General features: G+C 47.2%; 1 protein-coding gene across 1 annotated transcript in view; it reads right to left on the bottom strand.

Annotated features, from left to right (window-relative positions):
* Positions 1 to 20856, bottom strand: part of PLCXD1 (phosphatidylinositol specific phospholipase C X domain containing 1) — a 168885-nt gene that overhangs the window by 12072 nt on the left and 135957 nt on the right. The window contains exon 5 of the mRNA XM_086934204.1: positions 11370 to 11525. Coding sequence (XP_086790330.1) covers positions 11370 to 11525 — 156 coding nt within the window. The remainder of the gene's footprint in view (positions 1 to 11369; positions 11526 to 20856) is intronic.

Raw genomic sequence — 20856 nt, 5'->3', positions numbered from 1 at the left:
CTGCATCTACGCAGTATGACGAGCTATCGCTTTGAGGGAAATTCTTGCGCATGAGCAGAAAATGTAATATGGCTTCTTGAAGACTCACGTGCTTTGCATCTGCTTGCTTGAAACTAAATGAAGCTATTTTACTTATGCTAATGCAGTGAAGGTAATAATGAGTAAAGGGAATTCGAGTAGAGATGGGTGGTATACAGTGAAATCATTTATTCTTGAAAGTAACATCTATCTTTCTGACTTTTAGTGCGCATTTGGGCCTTCTCTTGTGTGTCTTGAGTTAGCTAAGTCACATGGACTTCGTGCATGACAAAATGGAAGTTAGCCCAGAAGCATGACGTGTAGTTCAAGAAGAGTGCAAGGCCACAGCCTGCCTGAAGCCTGGAAAACCGGCAGTACAAGACCCAAATGAATAAAGTTAACATTTGTATAGGATGTAATGTGAATAAGGGTGGGGAAAAAAATTAATACAAATTAAGGGGATGGGTTTATTAACAAAGGGCTAACTGAAAAGAATGATATGTAAGCATGGTGTGATCTCCCCCCCTTGCCTGACCAATCAAGAGTTCGTATTTTACGATATTGAAACATTAATGGGTGGTACATGACAAATGAAAAAGTATAATTGAGGTAGCTTTGGCTAGTTAATAAGCAGAGCTCGGGATGCTGTTAGAGAGATGTTGTTGCTGAGATGCTGTGAGCCGAGGGTGCTGCCGGAGTGGCGAGGGAAGTTCATGAAGGAACAAATGCAGAGCTTAATATCCTAAATTATTAGGCTTAGAAAGAAGATCGCGGAAGAATCTCGAGTAGGAAGAAAGTGTCAGAGAGGGGTGTGGCGTGATCGTCTGTGTTGGAGAGGTCATCTATCCTGTCCTGAAGTCTGTGTCTCCTGACCTATCCCAGGGGACCCCTACCAGCCATTTGGCCAGGGGGTTGGCCTTCACACCATCCTAGGTAAATATACATTTCATGAATGTGCAGGTGCTCTTTCTCTCTCTGTCCTCTCCTTTCTGAGCATAAGTCATTGCAAGTTTGAAGTATATGTTGATGAATGGATTAATTGAATCTTCTCTCACATGAGTATTGGTGAATGTGTTGAACTTTGAAGTGGTTCACCTGCAATTAATTTAGATAAAGACTTAAAATTTACCTGAGTCTGTGATTATTTACTTTAAGTGTAAAGGTTAAATTAAATTAGAATTTTTCACCATCAACTAGTTCAACTAATGGTCCATCGACCAGAGGAAAGACTTTTTGAACAGTGAAAGGTTGATTAGGAATAAGAGATAATCAATCTTGAAGTATGAAAAGCAATAAACTTTGACTCCAGCGGTTTACTCGATAGTGTGTGTGCTTATGGGTCCAGGTGAGTATATAATATTGGAGTATCTGTTGCTGGAACGCCGCTGGATCAACACACTCTTCTGATGTGGTGGTTTCTCTCCCATTTTGGTCTATGTTCAGTGATTGGTACCTGAACAGGTGCAAATCACGAATTCTCTCTTACTAGCCCTCTCAAAATGCAGGACATTCAAATTGTGAATACAGTATTAACATAACCATACAGTATAATTCTAAATATCTAAACCTATAGGCATTGATATTATCTCAACTGCGTATGAATTTTCATTTATGGAAATATATCCCTTAAACAGACAGTTCATAATTTGTTTCTGTGAAAGAGCATTCTAGTGTCTAAATTTCACTATCTGCTAGTGTGTAGCTTGTTTCTAAGATGAAAGTTGTGATGTAATCAAGACATTTTGTGTGTTGCAGATATCTGGTGATGGAACATAATATGAATAATTGTCCTGCACTGTGATGTCTAATAATGGCTATATAAACATTGTACTGTAGTCAATTTGTGACAGCGATAGTCTGGGGCTTTGGCTAAGCATCATGGTGGCCTGAATGTGCGTCATAAGAGATTCTGTGGATGCACAAGTAAACACCAGAAAATCCTGAAGTAGAAACTTAAGTTGTGTGACCCAATAGATGGGTAGTAACAGTGGAAGTGATTCCCAACTCATCAGTATATTGATTAGCTCCAGTAACTTCAAGTTGACAGCTCTTTTTTTTGCCCAGGGAAAGATACCTCCCATTGACTCCAGCTCACTTAGTGTGATGGATTTTGGAGGCAGAAGGTCCTGGTTGTGGTGGGACCTGGAGCTATGCAAGAGATGAGACTATGGGCAACACCTAAGCCAAGAAGGGAAAAAGACTGGGAAGCGGTTTGTGTCTTCACAAGAAAGAACTAATCCTGCCAGACACCCTATCGATTAAAAACGTGAGTGTATTACATACTCAACTTTGTCCAGGACAGAAAGCAGATTTAAGATGTATTTCATGAGAGAGAAATGACAAAGTGATCTCAGAACAGAGGGAAAACTTTGAAGAGCCTAGAGTGCAAAGACATACGGGGAGCCAGGAAGAATATGACAAGGGCGAAAACCCTCTCACAAAATGTGGTCTCACATTAGAGTTTTATGCAATATACACTGATGTGCTAGTAAACACACAGTTTGCTGTATTTGGGAAACAAATAAGTCAGGGTTCTGCCACCCACAATAAGGGAAGCCTTATGGTGTGATATAATGATAATTAAACACAGCAAAGACCTCCGGAATTCTAGTGCCTATAAACTGCTATTAATTATGAACACTGATACCAAACTGCTTACTAAAGTAGTAGCAGCAGCTAGACTCTGAAGGCTAGTCATGACAGTGATTTAAGCTGACTATTGTGGCTTCCTACCTTACAGAAATACTAAACTATATTTAAGACACATATACCAGGTTATTGACTCATTGGAGATTACACGGTGTCCACTTTAGATACCAAAAGGTCTTTGGTCCTGTAAAATGTTTTTTGGTAAAATGCAAATGTCGTAGGCTGGGTCAAGCTGCAAGGTGGATGAGAGAGATTTCTAAGGTGCTGGAACTCGGCAGAGGCACCAACAATGAGGTCTTCTGTCATCCCGGTTTGCCTTGGGCATGAAAACCCTCACTGGTAGACTACGGAGAAACCTAACTCCATGAGGGTTCCAGACAGAAAACCCTCACTGGTAGACTAAGGTGAAACCTAACTCCATGAGGGTTCCAAACAGAAAACCCTCACTGGTAGACTAAGGAGAAACCTAACTCCATGAGGGTTCCAGACAAAAAACCCTCACTGGTAGACTAAGGAGAAACCTAACTCCATGTGGGTTCCAGACAGAAAACCCTCACTGGTAGACTAAGGAGAAACCTAACTCCATGAGGGTTCCAGACAAAAAACCCTCACTGGTAGACTACGGAGAAACCTAACTCCATGAGGGTTCCAGACAGAAAACCCTCACTGGTAGACTACGGAGAAACCTAACTCCATGAGGGTTCCAGTAAGAAAACCCTCACTGGTAGACTAAGGAGAAACCTAACTCCATGAGGGTTCCAGACAAAAAACCCTCACTGGTAGACTAAGGAGAAACCTAACTCCATGAGGGTTCCAAACAGAAAACCCTCACTGGTAGACTAAGGAGAAACCTAACTCCATGAGGGTTCCAGACAGAAAACCCTCACTGGTAGACTAAGGAGAAACCTAACTCCATGAGGGTTCCAGACAGAAAACCCTCACTGGTAGACTACGGAGAAACCTAACTCCATGAGGGTTCCAGACAGAAAACCCTCACTGGTAGACTAAGGAGAAACCTAACTCCATGAGGGTTCCAGACAAAAAACCCTCACTGGTAGACTAAGGAGAAACCTAACTCCATGAGGGTTCCAAACAGAAAACCCTCACTGGTAGACTAAGGAGAAACCTAACTCCATGAGGGTTCCAGACAGAAAACCCTCACTGGTAGACTAAGGAGAAACCTAACTTTATGAGGGTTCCAGACAGAAACCCTTCACTGGTAGACTAAGGAGAAACCTAACTCCATGAGGGTTCCAGAAATAAAACCCTCACTGGTAGACTACTAAGGAGAAACCTAACTCCATGAGAAAGACACAGACACAGACAGACACACACACACCCACCCCCCTTACCTAAAAAACCTGGATGAGTACGCCCCAACCACCTCAGGGATATGGGCATTTTGGAACTAGTGCCTTACAACTAACTGGCGCAAATCCACACTATTTCTCTGGAGGATTGTAGGCAAGGATAAAATATCGACTTCCAGATTTGCATCTGCAGTGAAAACTAGATACTTTCTGATATCTGCGTATTCAGATATTCCATCCTGCAAAGGATATCATTCTAAAAAAAAATACAGTATTACAGAAAGAGTCTGAAGGTCCATTATCTTTGGAATTACTATGTGTCTCTCAGTAATTGGGCAAGGGGGCAAATGGAATGGAAGGGTAGAACGGGTACACTGCTCCCTCCCAACCGCCTATATCACAGCTCTACTGCCACCCCTGGTATGGAAAAGCCTGGGTCTCCCCTTAAACAACCACCAGGGGTTGAGAAACAGTGGCATGAAACAACACAGGCGACAGCAGGCAGAGCAGTACAGTGAGGACAGCCCTACATCCTGTGTGGCTGATGCCCTAAATACCTGGCCCGCCAGCCCTCCAGAAGACTCATGCATGCAGCTGCCTCATATAAAGATCTAGGAGAGCACATGGGTAGGTTGTGTATACCCAGAAGAAGATGGATGAGAGCCAGAGGATTTCCTGAGAGCAATGTTGCTGCAAGTTTTACAGAGTCTTTTGAAGACCCTTTTATTCCAGCTCGAGGATTTTACTTCCAGCATCAATAAGCTCAGAATCCTACCTAGTTTCTTTTTTTGGGATGATTTAGAAAAGGATAATTTTGTAGTTAGGCATTGGCAGAAATGTTAATGCCATGCTGGTAGTTAAGGAAGTAGATGCTATACTCTAAATGAGGAGATATCAGTTTCTTTCACGATATTACAAGGTGACCCTCAGTTACTGTAATCACATTATGAGAAGCAAATATGACCTCAAATGTGTCTCCTGATGTGCGAGTGATTACAGAGATTAGATGTATTCATTCAAGGAAGAAGAGTAGTTTTTTATGTGCTTTGTTTATCGAATTGCTTGCTGTACTCTCCAAAAAGACATAGGTACAAGCGTTTTACAGTAAAATCAGCTGTGAAGTCCAACATGTGTTTTGTGAATTCTGTATTGTAGAGTGGTTGTTGTAGATCTAATAGTGACTGGGTGTGAGTGTCTGAAAAGTTTCAGCGCTCTGCCCATCATCTTCTTGTGTTTGCTTTGTACGCTCTAAGTTGACAGGATATGCCCCTCGCTAACTTTGCCATTGGATTCAAGCTAGCCTGGCTGATGAGGGGTGTTACCCCGAAATAGGTCCCAGGATGCTTGTTTCCGGTCATAGGAAGTCCTGGCTTGGCGTTTCGGTCTGGACTGTTTCCATGAGGAAGAGGGTCAAGACGGATTTGCATATGGCTGGGTCTGAACTGGGGTGGTAAGTGAGCTAAAGAACTATGATGGATTCAACCCAGATCTAAAGTAACTGGAGGGGAGTGTTTGAAAAATGTCAATGCTCCGTCCACCATATCCTTGTGTTTGCTTTGATTAGGAGGGAAGCACAAGTCAAAGGGTCATGGGGAGCATTGGATAAATAACAGTATAGTCTGAATAGCTTGTACTCAATCCAATTGGAATGAAGTGCCTCTTCGTCAACAATGGCTTGCCCCTTCTCTCAATCCATTTGGCTCACGCGAGGCACCCGTCAGGGATGCCCGCTCTCCCCTTCCATATATGCTCTTATGATGGAACCATTGGTAGCAAGGATATAAGCCAACCCCCTGATTTCTGGTGTGATGGTTGATGGCGTTGAGCATAAGTTTGCCTTATTTGCCAATTACATCCTCTGCTTTATTACGAACCCCAGTACCATGGTCTCTGCCCAAATAAATGAGTTGAATGCCTTCTCTCAGGTGTCGGGCTTCAAAGTTAACTTCCCTAAGTCACGTGGTATGGGCGTTGCTGATCCCCACCATAGCCTAGAGGGCCCTATTAGACAGGCAGGCTTACAGTGAGAGTTGTCAGCCACCCCCATCCCCTATTTAGGGATCTATTTGCCACCTCAAACAAAGAATTTATATGCTTGCAATGTGCCCCCCCTCATGTCTCTTTTTTAAGGGCTTGTATTGCTGGGGGATGCTGGATGTCTCTTGGTTATACAGACTTAACAGCCAGGAAATTAATTTTCTGGCCAGATTATTATATGTTCTTCAAACTCTCCCGCTTGCCGTCTCTTCTTCAGTACGAAAGCAGATATGGGTGAAAATGCTGGCTTTTGTATGGGGGTAATTGTCAGAGTGTCAGGGGCAACATTGAGCATGCTGGTCTCGGAGAGTGGTTTGGGGTTTCCAGACATTTTTACGTACGTCTTGGCTGCACAACTCTGCCCCTTTTGAACTGGAATTATAACCTGACAAGAAATCCTGGATCCAAGCCGAGAAGGCTTTTTCTCCTTGCCCCGTGGCGGGTTAATTGTGGCTATCATTGGCTTTCCCAGTACACCGCCCCTGCCCCCATTGTCGCCTTTGACATTGATTCTCTTGTCTTACTGGAGAGAAGAGCGCAGACGTAGGACATTCCTGACTTACCTGTTCCGACTGACCCCTCTGGTGCACAATCCTGATTTCGCACCAGGCACAACTCATCCTTGTTCCTTTGACTAGAATCTGGGGCGTTCCTCATCCTGGGGGATTTTTTTGACAATGGGGATTTACGGTTGAGGGATGACTTGATTTCTACGTTTGCCCTCGCCCGCGACATGACTTCAACTTGAGGCAGGCAATTCATTGAGCAGGCAACCCCATGCCCGTCTAGCATGTCAACAAGATGCTGCACCTATAGAGTCTCTCTATTTGAATAATATGTGTCACAAAGGCATCTTGTGGCTCTATTGCTATTTACTGCAGCTCACGCCCCCTAAAAAGCATGCTTATGTGTTAATGTGGGAGAGGGATTTGGCTACAGAGTTATCTGATGACACTTGGGGGGCGATCTGGTAGAGCGCAGCTCGTCGCCAGTCTGTATTCATGATAAAGAAAATACCTATAAGATACAGACTCGTTGGTACCTAACATCTGTTCGTTTGGCAAAGATGTTTGGGGGTTCTGATCTAGGTTGGAAGGGATGCGGTGAGAGGGGAACCATTTTACAAACTTGTTGGGGATGTCCTGTGATTCAGTCTTTCTGGGTAGAGATATAGAGTACTGTTGGAAGGGGGTGACCCCAGGGGTCAAGACTGCTCTCTTAACCACCCGAGACCCTCCTCTCCCGCAATTCCTGCCGAGTCTTATCGAGGGAAGGTCCCCGCCGGGGAGGACTGATCGTACACACTGTCGACACACCACACTTACGAACGGACACCACACCGTGAATCTTTATCAAGTATGAACTTTATCAAAGTAAAATAGGTAGCAATACACAGCGATCGAGGGATCGCGAAAGTCTCGTGAGACAAGGGAACGGGGAAGCGGGACTGTCTTAGAGGGCCAGCCAGTACGTAGCGTACCCTGCGCACCGTTCTCAATCCTCGAACTGGGGGGTACGGGGGCTGGTGATGGTCCTTGCTGTCCTACTCAATTCGGTTCGAGGTAGTCGTGAGGGTAGCGTTGACGGTCCAGCCGGACCAGAGGGTTCTTCAAGCCGCGACGAGGTCAGCAGGGCTTGGTCTGGAGTACCCCGTTAGTACTCGTAGTCAGGTGGAGCCGCGACAGCGTCTGCAGGGCTAAGGGTGGTAGCAAGAGTCTCTCGTTCTCAAGAGTGGGCCGCGACGAGGTCAGCAGGGCTCCGATGGTTCAAGTCTTACTCTTCGAGAGGGAGCCGCGACAGCGTCAGCAGGGCTCGGTGGTTCAGTTCCGTAGCTTCGAGGATGAGCCTCGACAGCGTCAGCAGGGCTCGGTGGGTCAGAGTCTGTTCTCCTCAAGGTCAGCCGCGATCAGATCAGCAAGGCTTTCTTGTCCAGGATACAACTGCCGGCTGGATGGGAGGCAGGCTATCTTATAGTCCAGGAGCCCTTTGATGTCCGGACTCTCAGAGGCAGGAGGCCGGTGGTCCGAGGGCCAGGCGGCCGATTGTCTGGGGGCTGGTTCTTTGATGCTTTGGACCGTGCGTCCAGGGGATCCCAGACGCCCATCAAGGTTTGGAGCCAGCTCGCTAGGAGGCCAAAGGTGTGATCGAAACCAGCCCCCAGGGATAGTTCAGAGGTGTGAGGGGAACCAGTTCCTCGGAAGGGGGCCGGAGGTGTGATTGAAGTCTTGGTTTCGGGTACTAGGTGAGTCTTTCACCCCCCGAGCGGGTCCGGGCGCACCGGACGCGCACGCCTGGCTGCAGCCAGGGGCGGCCAAGGGCTGCCGAAAGGGAAGAAGGCGGCCGGCCGGCCGGGGTGGCCAAACATGGAGTCTGATGGTCACGTGCACGGGTGCAGGCACGCGGTCTGGAGATCGTCTCAGGTCCGGGGTAGAGGCGTCATGTACAGTTCTGGGGGGACTGGGGTCGGGTCCATCAGTAGTTCTTGGGTTGCGGGGATCAGAGGGGACCACGCCACGAGGCCGGGTCCAACAAGTACAATGCGGCCCATCAACAATGTCCGCCTCCGACTTGAACCCCAAAAGTTTTTATTGGGCGATCCAGTGTCCAAACGCATTTTTCCCTCGCCGATCCCTCAGGGCTGCCTTACATCTCAACTAGTCCTTGCAGCACGGCTCTGTGTAGTGCAACTGTGGCAACAGCCACTTTCTCCTTCTATAACTATGTGGTGGGGGGTAGGTTTGGGCTCTCTATGCAATAGAGAAGTTAAATGCTCTCACCTGGGATAGGATAGCCAAATTTGATGCAACTTGGCACCCCTTCACCACCTACGTTCAGCGTTTACGAAGAACAGGAGGTCTTCATATGTCGATGTTACGAACATTGCGCAAATGTGACATTCATATTATGTCTTCTGTTGACTCAGACAATGGCCCTGTGAAATGTGAACATTCTGTGAGTGATTGGGGTAGTAATTGCTTTAACGCTTCACTATGTATATGGAGGTACACGATTTGTGCTTCCTATTAGGTGTGAGTCTGATTTATTACCTCTGTAGACTTTAAAAAAAACTATGGCTATCACCCTCTCTGCTGTTTCTGGTTGGACGGTGTTTTGAAGTATCATATTTCCAGCAGGGATGGTTTCATATAAGACCGGTGTCACATCATCATCTATCTCACATTGCAGGTCAAGGCTCAACTCCAATAGAAGATTATGTGCACGTGGAGTGTGTTTTATTAATTGATCTATTATTTAAGACTGTTCAAGTCTGTAAGTGGGGGCTTTTAAATGTTGACGAGCATATACTGTCAGTTTAATGGCAGATATCGAAAATATATAGATTCATTAGGATTCAGGTGCGGTTCCAGCATGTTTTTAGTATGGATGATGCCTGGTGGGGTGGACATTGGGTGGTAAAGTCAGATAGAGGCCTGTCAAATGTATTAGGAGGTGTGAAGTCAGGGGAACGAAGAAGGCCTTAAAGGATCACAAGATGGATGGATTGTATGAGAGGTTTGGTGCAGTCGGAGGTAGGGGTGAGAGGGGACGGGTATACAATGTCGAATTAGGAAAGGGACATGCATTCTTGGCTAAGTTTAGGGGAGTAGGGTATGCGAAGATTTAGTAGGTAGAGTTGAGAAGGATATAGCAGTATTTAGTGATAGTATTAGATATCAGTCTGATGGTAGGATAGGTAATAAAGTAAACAGTAGGACAGAAGAGATCAGACAGTGTGCTTTGGTATGGTTAGAGACAGAGGGTGGAAGTAGGAAGATGGAGGACAAGGATGACATGTTAGGTCGATGTCTTTCAGGAAAAGACAGATGGGGTGGAGAGTGAGTGATGAGGAGTATATTGGACTTTGTCTCCGAGGGATGTTGTGCCATTGGATTTTTAATTTGGTGATCTTCCTGACAGAAGGCATGGACATTTACATCAGCAGTGAGTCACGCCTATAGATGGTGATCAGTGAAACAGTGTCAGGCACAATGAAAAGTTTTCCGGAGTTGTAGTATGAAGACAGAAGAGAATCTTTTAAAAGGTGTGAGAGGGAAAATACTGTTTCGACAGAAGCTGTATACCAAAGTTAGGGCAGTTTTTATGGCCTGAGGCCCGATCCAGGCCTGAACACTCAGGCTACATGTTCTGGGAGGAGGGATTCATTAGGCATATTGATTGGGAGCAGTAAGATTAGAAATATTGGAGTTGCCACTTGGGGGTGGAAGTGGGTGGGGGGAATTTGACATCCAGGAGTTGAAAGCATACTAGCTGGCAGTGCAGCGCAGCTCCAGCACACAGAAGGGTGGTTTGGTGAAGGACTACAGAGCTGATGGTTAGTACATGGTGCTGTGCCCGGCTCCCCTTGAATATGGTCTCGATGGGTTGAGTTATGAAGATTACGTCATGCTCTAGAGCCTACCATATTTGGCTACACTTTCAGGGCAAAATGTGGAATTGAACATAAAAACATACAATGGACTCCTTTTGTGCAAAATTCCCACACTGGGGTTTAACGCCATTCAGAAGGATTCACAAACATACAACGGTTCAAAAGGTGGATGGAAAGGGGCTAGGGGTACAAACGTAGACTTATAAACACATTTACAGAACATAATAATGCAATATCGGCAGCGAGTAGTGCAATTTAGATGGCAAGAGGCATGGGAGAGCTTTCCAGACATGCCAGGTGAAAAATGTACCTTGAAAAAGATCCTGAAATGTATGTCCTATATTGGGCCTGTTTCGTCGATTCAAAAGCATCAAGAGTGGATAGGTTTGGGAAGTTCCCCAGCTAGTTGTGAACATTAAAGGATATTGGTACCCTAATAAATCAGCAAAAGAATAGGGTGTGTAACCACATTGAGGACGTTTCTAGCAATGTATTCTGGAAACTAGTGCAATTATTTGCTATTGTACACTTAAAATCGATGACCTTCACCATTACTACATCTTCTGCTTGGATTGGGAGTGCCCTAAAGTGAAGAGATTCTGACAGAACCTAAACTTGAGTTATTGTCCACACTAGAGCCAAAGAAATGTCTGTTCAAAAACTGTGCAGTGGCATTTAATGTCAAACCTAAAAACGCAACACTACTTTTTCACTTGGAAAATGATTTAATGCATACCTAAATTCCTAGAATTCAATATGACAACACCATTTTTAATTCTATAGGCCTCCACGCGGGATAAGGTACTCCCGGTCAGTTGTCTTGCACTATCATCATGGTCTTCCCAGTACAGAGTAGTGAAATAAATGTAAACTTTTACAGTAAACTGGTGCACACGGTCTACATATGTCTAGAACATAAAGCAAAGCACATTCTAAGAAATTAACTAAGACAAAACTTAACACACCTTTCTGGGACACAATTTAAAGCCAAAGGTTCTCTTTATACAGGAGATAAGATGTTTGTGATGCTCAACAGTCATTCCATGCAAATCCCTGCATGCTAGGATTAGTGCCTCCTTGGGATGAGTTTCCAACCAATCTGACATTTCCTTTAGAGTGTCCTGGAAAGAAAGAAAAAGATAAATAATGTTAGGAAAGGCTGTTTCATGAAAAGCAATGGGAAGATATGGTGGTGTGTACCAAAGTAGGCAAGACTACAGACAGCATTCCAGAATTACTTAACACTGGAGCTGGTTTCTGAAAAGGAATCCATGAGTTAACGCCCTGGGAGTTACATTTTGAGTCGTCCCCTAAAGTAATATGTAGGGCCACTTCCCACAACTGTATTTGCCAGTGTAACGGACAAGTACTATAATGTTACAAAAGGAGCATCGTTTTGCATTGCTCGGGCACAAGACATCTGTGGATCGCTAATGGATGAGGAATAATGCATCTCCTTCAAATAGAAAGGATAGTAGAAGTAGTCATGATTCTCGGATGTTTGGTGAAGACTGCTGTTTACGCTGAAATAGTTCCACTCCACAAGATCCCTAAAAAGTGACCACCAGCAATCAGTTGTTATCTAGTCAGCGAGCTGTTGGCAGGAACTCACACACAACCCACAGGGCACCTCTACCAAACCTGGCCTCTGCAACACAGGATAGTCATTACCCCTTCAGAAGACCCTAAGATACAAACTAGGGCCAAGCCGTGTTAGAATGACAAGAGGCTGGTTTTCTAGAAATATTGTCCAAACCATTTAGTTCTGCAGAATGACCTTTCTCTGAGATTTGTTTTGAAGAATAAGAGAGGAACAGGAGAGCTGTTTAACCCTTAACTCTATGTACATGGATCATCTTCAAACATGTAATATGTCAGGGATACCAAGCAGGGCACACAAAGTTTTATTTGCTCTGATGACAAAGCCTGAAAGCTTCGTTAGGCACAGACATATTGAAAGGGCATTTCACATTTAGTCTCTATTTACAAACTGATACAAATATTTGGGAACAAAGTAGGTCAAGTCAAAAGTTAAAAACGGTTTCCTTTGACCAGGCCACTACAAAAAGTTGAACGAGAATAACATAGTTTTAAAAAGAGGCGGAATTCAATTAAATATTTAGGAATTATGATTAGTCGAGAGGTGATTCTAAAGTTGCATTCTAATTTTAAGATAGCTGTTGATAATTTACAGTCGAGTCAAATGATGGGTAAACATTCCACTTTCAATCATGAAAGGATTTCAAGAAACAAAATCACACTCGTTAGGACTTCATAAAGCCCTCTTTAAGAGTTATGGGATTTCCCCCAGCAAGAACTCCAGAAAGATGCAATTTCAAGTCTCTCCAGGCACTTAAAGATTATGTCTGCAAACTCCAGGCGCAATAATTCCAGAACCGGAGACACAGACACTGCTTTACTGCTCCAGGGGCAGTGAGCAGGAGCGGACAATGCTGCCCCCGGACAGACAGAAGCCTGCCCCACAACCTTGTGACCCCAAAACACACACTGACGGCCCTCACGCGGACACGTTCCACCTTCGCTGAACTAGTGAAAAACATCAGTGTTTTTTTTTACTCCAGAATCAGAAAAAACAACCCGGAAAAGGAACCAGTATTACCAGGTCTGAACAGTTATTCCCCATTCTGAAAGAGGGAAGAAAACTCCGAAATGCTGGAATTTGGTGCGGTAGTATCAGCCAGACTAGTACTTGCCGGCCCCATTATATCACCAAATTCCTTGATAGTCGTCATAAGGGCCCAAATGTTTATATTTCGAGAATATCCTGGTGTAGCTCCCCAGGGACCTTTATACTAGCTACAATGACAAATCTATCTTAGGCATGGAAGAGCTCTGTTGTACATTAGAAACCACTAAGTCACAACTGGGATCCTCATTGTTTCAAATCATGTTTATCATTACCTGGTGTCTCAGGCTTCTGCAGTTTGCCGAATCATGAGAAAAACAGAAAATCGCAATATCCTTATTGAAAAGGTACTGGTTGAGCCTGTGATTTTGTATCACTGTTAGGGAGTAACGGTTCTGATGCCTCTTCAGAAAGAACAAAGTTCTGTGCAAGGTTAGAAACTGGCAGTAATTGTCTCTGGGGTAAAATGTCTATTCGCTCTACTGATGCCACTTTAAAACAAGCATTGGAAATGCAATAGGGCTCGCATTAGGAAAGTTTGAGCTATTGGTCTTATACATTACATTTTTTTTTATTTATGTGTTATTTTTTAAAATAGCTAAATTAATAGCTTTGTCATTTACAATGCCAATAGTTATAACTTTCGCAAATGTGACACCTATAGCATTTGTAATGCAACATGTTTTGTATTTACGTGACTTAGATGTATTGATATTACAAATAACTATGGCTTTTAATTTTTTTAAATAATTAATACTTAAATCATTTATTTAATTTGTAATGGCAATAGCTTAAACTTTTGTAAATAACTTTTGTGAAGATTATGTTCAGTGTTTTTTATTGTGAAGAAAATCCAAGAACAGAAGTGAAATATCAACATCTTTTTGTGATTTGTAATAAAGCGTGAAAACTTGAAACAGCTTGAAAGATTGAAAGAACATATTTGAACCAGTGATGCTGTGGTTGCGCTGAGTGATGCTGTGGTTGCGCTGAGTGATGCTGTGGTTGCGCTGAGTGATGATGTGATGTTGCTGGGTGGTGGTGCTGAGTGGTGCTGCTGAGTGATGCTGTGGTGATGCTGTGGTGGTGCTGAGTGATGCTGTGGTGGTGCTGAGTGATGCTGTGGTGGTGCTGTGGTTGCGCTGAGTGATGCTGTGGTTGTGCTGAGTGATGCTGTGGTTGCGCTGAGTGATGCTGTGGTTGCGCTGAGTGATGCTGTGGTTGCGCTGAGTGATGCTGTGGTTGCGCTGAGTGATGCTGTGGTTGCGCTGAGTGATGCTGTGGTTTCACTGAGTGATGCTGTGGTTGCGCTGAGTGGTGCTGTGGTGGTGCTGAGTGGTGCTGTGGTGGTGCTGAGTGGTGCTGTGGTGGTGCTGAGTGGTGCTGTGGTGGTGCTGAGTGGTGCTGTGGTGGTGCTGAGTGGTGCTGAGTGATACTAGGGTGGTGCTGAGTGATACTGGGGTGGTGCTGAGTGATACTGGGGTGGTGCGGAGTGGTGCTGTGGTGGAGAGGTGGAAGAGAGCAGCATAACAGCACATCAGAACAGAACAGGGAGTTAAAGAAGGAGGCGGGTGGAAGAGAGCAGCAGATCAGCACAGGAGAAGAGAACAGGGAGTTAGAGAAAGAGGAGGTGGAAGAGAACAGCAGATTTGCACAGGAGAAGAAAACAGTGAGTTAAAGAAGGAGGCAGGGTGGAGGAGAGCAGCAGCTCAGCACGGGAGAAGAGAATAGAACAGGGAGTTAGAGAATGAGGTGGGTGGAATAGAGGGAGGGCGATAGATAGAGGGAGGGAGGGTGATAGAGGGACGGAGGGCATTAGATAGAGGGAGGGCGATAGATAGAGGGAGGGCGATAAATAGAGTGAGGGCAATAGATAGATAGAGTGAGGGCGATAGAGTGAGTGAGGGCGATAGAGTGAGTGAGGACGATAGAGTGAGTGAGGGCAATAGAGTGAGTGAGGGCGGTAGAGTGAGTGAGGGCGGTAGAGTGAGTGAGGGCGGTAGAGTGAGTGAGGGCGGTAGAGTGAGTGAGGGCGGTAGAGTGAGTGAGGGCGGTAGAGTGAGTGAGGGCGGGTGAGTGAGGGCGGTAGAGTGAGTGAGGGCGGTAGAGTGAGGGTGGTAGAGTGAGTGAGGGCGGTAGAGTGAGGGCGGTAGAGTGAGGGCGTGAGGGCGGTAGAGTGAGGGCGGTAGAGTGAAGGCAGTAGAGTGAGGGCATGTGGGTGGTAGAGTGAGGGCAGTAGAGGCGGTAGAGTGAGGGCGGTAGAGTGGTAGTGTGAGGGTGGTAGAGTGAGGGCGTGATGGCAGTAGAGTGGTATATTGAGGGTGGTAGAGTGAGGGTGTGAGGGAGGTAGAGTGAGGGCCTGAGGTCAGTAGAGTGGTATATTGAGGGCGGTAGAGTGAGGGTGTGAGGGCGGTAGAGTGGTAGAGTGAGGACGGTAGAGTGAGGGCATGAGGGCGGGAGAGCGGTAGAGTGAGGGCGGTAGAGTGGTAGAGTGAGGGCGGTAGAGTGGTAGAGTGAGGCTGTAGAGTGGTAGAGTGAGGGCGGTAGAGTGGTAGAGTGAGGGCGGTAGAGTGGTAGTGTGACGCAGATAGAGTGGTAGAGTGAGGGCGGTAGAGTGAGGGCGGTAGAGTGGTAGAGTGACGCAGGTAGAGTGGTAGAGTGAGGGCGGTAGAGTGAAAGCGTGAGGGCGGTAGAGTGGTAGAGTGAAGGTGGTTGAGTGAGGGCAGTAGAGTGAGGGCGGTAGAGTGATAGTGTGAGGGCGGTAGAGTGAGAGCAGTAGAGTGGTAGAGTGAGGGCGGTAGACTGATGGTGGTAGAGTGGTAGTGTGAGGGCGGTAGAGTGAGGGCCTGAGGGCAGTAGAGTGGTATATTGAGGGTGGTAGAGTGAGGGTGTGAGGGCGGTAGAGTGAGGACGGTAGAGTGAGGGCATGAGGGCGGTAGAGTGGTAGAGTGAGGGCGGTAGAGTGGTAGAGTGAGGGCGGCAGAGTGGTAGAGTGAGGGCGGCAGAGTGGTAGAGTGAGGGCGGTAGGGTGAGGGCGGTAGAGTGAAGGCGGTAGAGTGGTAAAGTGAGGGCGGTAGGGTGAGGGCGGTAGAGTGGTAGGGTGAGGGCGGTAAACAGCTTGAAACATTGAAAGAACATATTTGAACCAGTGATGCTGTGGTTGCGCTGAGTGATGCTGTGGTTTCGCTGAGTGATGCTGTGATGTTGCTGGGTGGTGCTGTGGTGGTGCTGAGTGGTGCTGTTGAGTGATGCTGTGGTGGTGCTGAGTGATGCTGTGGTCGTGCTGTGGTGGCGCTGAGTGATGCTGTGGTTGCGCTGAGTGATGCTGTGGTTGCGCTGAGTGATGCTGTGGTTGCGCTGAGTGATGCTGTGGTTGCGCTGAGTGATGCTGTGGTTGCGCTGAGTGATGCTGTGGTTGCGCTGAGTGATGCTGTGGTTGCGCTGAGTGATGCTGTGGTGGTGCTGAGTGGTGCTGTAGTGGTGCTGAGTGGTGCTGTGGTGGTGCTGAGTGGTGCTGTGGTGGTGCTGAGTGATACTGGGGTGGTGCGGAGTGATACTGGGGTGGTGCGGAGTGGTGCTGTGGTGGAGAGGTGGAAGAGAGCAGCATAACAGCACATCAGAACAGAACAGAACAGGGAGTTAAAGAAGGAGGCGGGTGGAAGAGAGCAGCAGATCAGCACAGGAGAAGAGAACAGGGAGTTAGAGAAAGAGGAGGTGGAAGAGAACAGCAGATTTGCACATGAGAAGAAAACAGTGAGTTAAAGAAGGAGGCAGGGTGGAGGAGAAAGCAGCTCAGCACGGGAGAAGAGAAGAGAACAGGGAGTTAGAGAATGAGGTGGGTGGAATAGAGGGAGGGCGATAGATAGAGGGAGGGAGGGTGATAGAGGGACGGAGGGCATTAGATAGAGGGAGGGCGATAGATAGAGGGAGGGCGATAAATAGAGTGAGGGCGATAGATAGAGTGAGTGAGGGCGATAGAGTGAGTGAGGGCGATAGAGTGAGTGAGGGCGATAGAGTGAGTGAGGGCGATAGAGTGAGTGAGGGCGGTAGAGTGAGTGAGGGCGGTAGAGTGAGTGATGGCGGTAGAGTGAGTGAGGGCGGTAGAGTGAGTGAGGGCGGTAGAGTGAGTGAGGGCGGTAGAGTGAGTGAGGGCGGTAGAGTGAGTGAGGGCGGTAGAGTGAGTGAGGGCGGTAGAGTGAGTGAGGGCGGTAGAGTGAGTGAGGGCGGTAGAGTGAGTGAGGGCGGTAGAGTGAGTGAGGGCGGTAGAGTGAGTGAGGGCGGTAGAGTGAGTGAGGGCGGTAGAGTGAGTGAGGGCGGTAGAGTGAGGGCGGTAGAGTGAGGGCGGTAGAGTGAGGGTGTGAGGGCGGTAGAGTGAGGGCGGTAGAGTGAAGGCAGTAGAGTGAGGGCGTGTGGGTGGTAGAGTGAGGGCAGTAGAGGCGGTAGAGTGAGGGCGGTAGAGTGAGGGCGGTAGAGTGGTAGTGTGAGGGTGGTAGAGTGAGGGCGTGATGGCAGTAGAGTGGTATATTGAGGGTGGTAGAGTGAGGGTGTGAGGGCGGTAGAGTGGTAGAGTGAGGACGGTAGAGTGAGGGCATGAGGGCGGGAGAGCGGTAGAGTGAGGGCGGTAGAGTGGTAGAGTGAGGGCGGTAGAGTGGTAGAGTGAGGGCGGTAGAGTGGTAGAGTGAGGGCGGTAGAGTGGTAGAGTGAGGGCGGTAGAGTGAGGGCGGTAGAGTGGTAGAGTGCGGGCGGTAGAGTGGTAGAGTGATGCAGGTAGAGTGGTAGAGTGAGGGCGGTAGAGTGAAAGCGTGAGGGCGGTAGAGTGGTAGAGTGAAGGTGGTAGAGTGAGGGCAGTAGAGTGAGGGCGGTAGAGTGATAGTGTGAGGGCGGTAGAGTGAGAGCAGTAGAGTGGTAGAGTGAGGGCGGTAGACTGATGGTGGTAGAGTGGTAGTGTGAGGGCGGTAGAGTGAGGGCCTGAGGGCAGTAGAGTGGTATATTGAGGGTGGTAGAGTGAGGGTGTGAGGGCGGTAGAGTGAGGAAGGTAGAGTGAGGGCATGAGGGCGGTAGAGTGGTAGAGTGAGGGCGGTAGAGTGGTAGAGTGAGGCTGTAGAGTGGTAGAGTGAGGGCGGTAGAGTGGTAGAGTGAGGGCGGTAGAGTGGTAGAGTGAGGGCGGTAGAGTGGTAGAGTGAGGGCGGTAGAGTGGTAGAGTGAGGACGGTAGAGTGAGGGCGGTAGAGTGGTAGAGTGCGGGCGGTAGAGTGGTAGAGTGATGCAGGTAGAGTGGTAGAGTGAGGGCGGTAGAGTGAAAGCGTGAGGGCGGTAGAGTGGTAGAGTGAAGGTGGTAGAGTGAGGGCAGTAGAGTGAGGGCGGTAGAGTGATAGTGTGAGGGCGGTAGAGTGAGAGCAGTAGAGTGGTAGAGTGAGGGCGGTAGACTGATGGTGGTAGAGTGGTAGTGTGAGGGCGGTAGAGTGAGGGCCTGAGGGCAGTAGAGTGGTATATTGAGGGTGGTAGAGTGAGGGTGTGAGGGCGGTAGAGTGAGGAAGGTAGAGTGAGGGCATGAGGGCGGTAGAGTGGTAGAGTGAGGGCGGTAGAGTGGTAGAGTGAGGGCGGCAGAGTGGTAGGGTGAGGGCGGTAGAGTGTAGAGTGAGGGCGGCAGAGTGGTAGAGTGAGGGCGGTAGGGTGAGGGCGGTAGAGTGAAGGCGGTAGAGTGGTAAAGTGAGGGCGGTAGGGTGAGGGCGGTAGAGTGGTAGGGTGAAGGCGGTAGAGCGGTAGAGTGAGGGCGGTAGAGTGGTAGAGTGAGGGTGGTAGAGTGAGGGCTGTAGAGTGAGGGTGATAGAGTGGTAGTGTGAGGGCGGTAGAGTTAGGGCCTGAGGGCAGCAGAGGAGTATATTGAGGGTGGTAGAGTGAGGGTGTGAGGGCGGTAGAGTGGTAGAGTGAAGATGGTAGAGTGGTAGAGTGAGGGTGGTAGAGTGAGGGCATGAGGGTAGTAGAGTGAGGGTATTAGAGTGGTAGAATGGGGGCGGTAGAGTGAGGGTGGTAGTGTGTGGGCATGAGGGCAGTAGAGTGGTAGAGTGAGGGTGGTAGAGTGGTAGAGTGAGGGCGGTAGAGTGAGGGCGGTAGAGTGGTAGTGTGAGGGCGGTAGAGTGAGGGCGGTAGAGTGGTAGAGTGAGGGTGGTAGAGTGAGGGCTGTAGAGTGAGGGCTGTAGAGTGGTAGTGTGAGGGCGGTAGAGTGAGGGCCTGAGGGCAGTAGAGTGGTATATTGAGGGCGGTAGAGTTAGGGTGTGAGGGCGGTAGAGTGAGGGCATGAGGGCAGTAGAGTGGTAGAGTGAGGGCGGTAGAGTGATGGAAGTTATACAGCACTGAAAAATAGCATGCACTATATATAGATATTATACATATACATACATATATATATTTATTTACAAATACAATCATTTATATTCATAACTGAATCTAGCTCATCTTATGTACAGTATAATGTTAATATTGTACAGCATTTCTTCTCTAAATGTCTTATTTTCTCAAATAACCAGCTGGCTGTGTGTCACCCTATAATCATGCTATAAAGGAAGTGGCAAACTAAAGTCAGTCTGAAGTGTAGTCCAAACAAACCTTAGCAAAGTCAGAAGGTGTGACAGGCTTTTGGCTCTTCCAGTGTATGTTTTTATGGTTTTTGCAAAACTTTACTGCTGGGTAAGCTTCCTGTCCGTCATTAATCTAAAACATTAAACAATGGTCAAAAGCAAAGTATTTTTGGAGCTTGGCACACAAGGGAGCTACTTTCTATGCAGATGTGCTGATTACGAAAAGGTGAAATGAAGTTGTTCACAATGAAGTTAGCCAGTAACATAAGTGGGCAGACCGAAGCCCCATGCTTTATACAGTATAATGTACAGGGTAGGAGGTATGAGACAATAACGAACCAATTGAAGAGTGCATGCTGAAATGCGTATAAGTAAGCACATTAAAATATCAGTGCAATCAAAAGATTTTGAACTACGCCAGACCTAAAAACTACCCATCACACGCTGCCATTCCACTGCATTGCACAATTCCTGTACTCACAGTTTGTATTAACACAGATCACCTTTGGCCTTCTTCTGACATTTACGCCAGCTTATGCATTTCTGCTATGACGTCACCCTCACTTGCATGTATTGCATGATGTTCCTACACAAACAGCACCAGCAATAGAGCCCGTGAACTCTCACCTTGACATCGAGGAAAACAACTGATCTTTCCCTGCAAAATTGTCCTGGTTTATCGATCTGTCACCTAATAAAACAACAGCAGCTCTCATCCAGCAAATGAGCAAGTCTCCCACCCATAAAGATCTCCAGTCCTGTCATTAAAAGTCACCCGCATTGAGCCCGGCAGTGTTCGGTGCAAATAGTCTCCCAGTGGACCCTGCACTTCTCCTCTCCCCATTATGGACCAGCTCAGTATTAATCTTGATGACTCCCGAAGCTCGTCAACACGACAAAAAGAGGGGTCAAGGGACACTTGGGATGTTTTGCTACACTCGTTCCAAGCAGAAGACAATGCACAAACATACCGGTGTAACAAACTTGATCCACGAGTGGACCTTGTTAACATCATAGCAATCTATGTCACGGCTCAAAATCAACTCCAAACGAGGTGCCCTAAACTTGATCACAATCTGAAACAGTCCAACTCGCCTCCGTTTGCACATGTGGCCCGGTGATAGACAAACTTGTGTGCCTCCCTGCCACCTTAGCATCAGTGCTGACAGAAATAAAGCTCCAATTAAATCAATACTTTCAGCAACACATGAATCAATTGCTCAAAACG

The sequence above is a fragment of the Lissotriton vulgaris genome, chromosome 8 (assembly GCF_964263255.1).
Source record: "Lissotriton vulgaris chromosome 8, aLisVul1.2, whole genome shotgun sequence".
Lineage (NCBI taxonomy): Eukaryota > Metazoa > Chordata > Amphibia > Caudata > Salamandridae > Lissotriton > Lissotriton vulgaris.
This window is presented reverse-complemented; position numbering and strand designations above follow the sequence as displayed.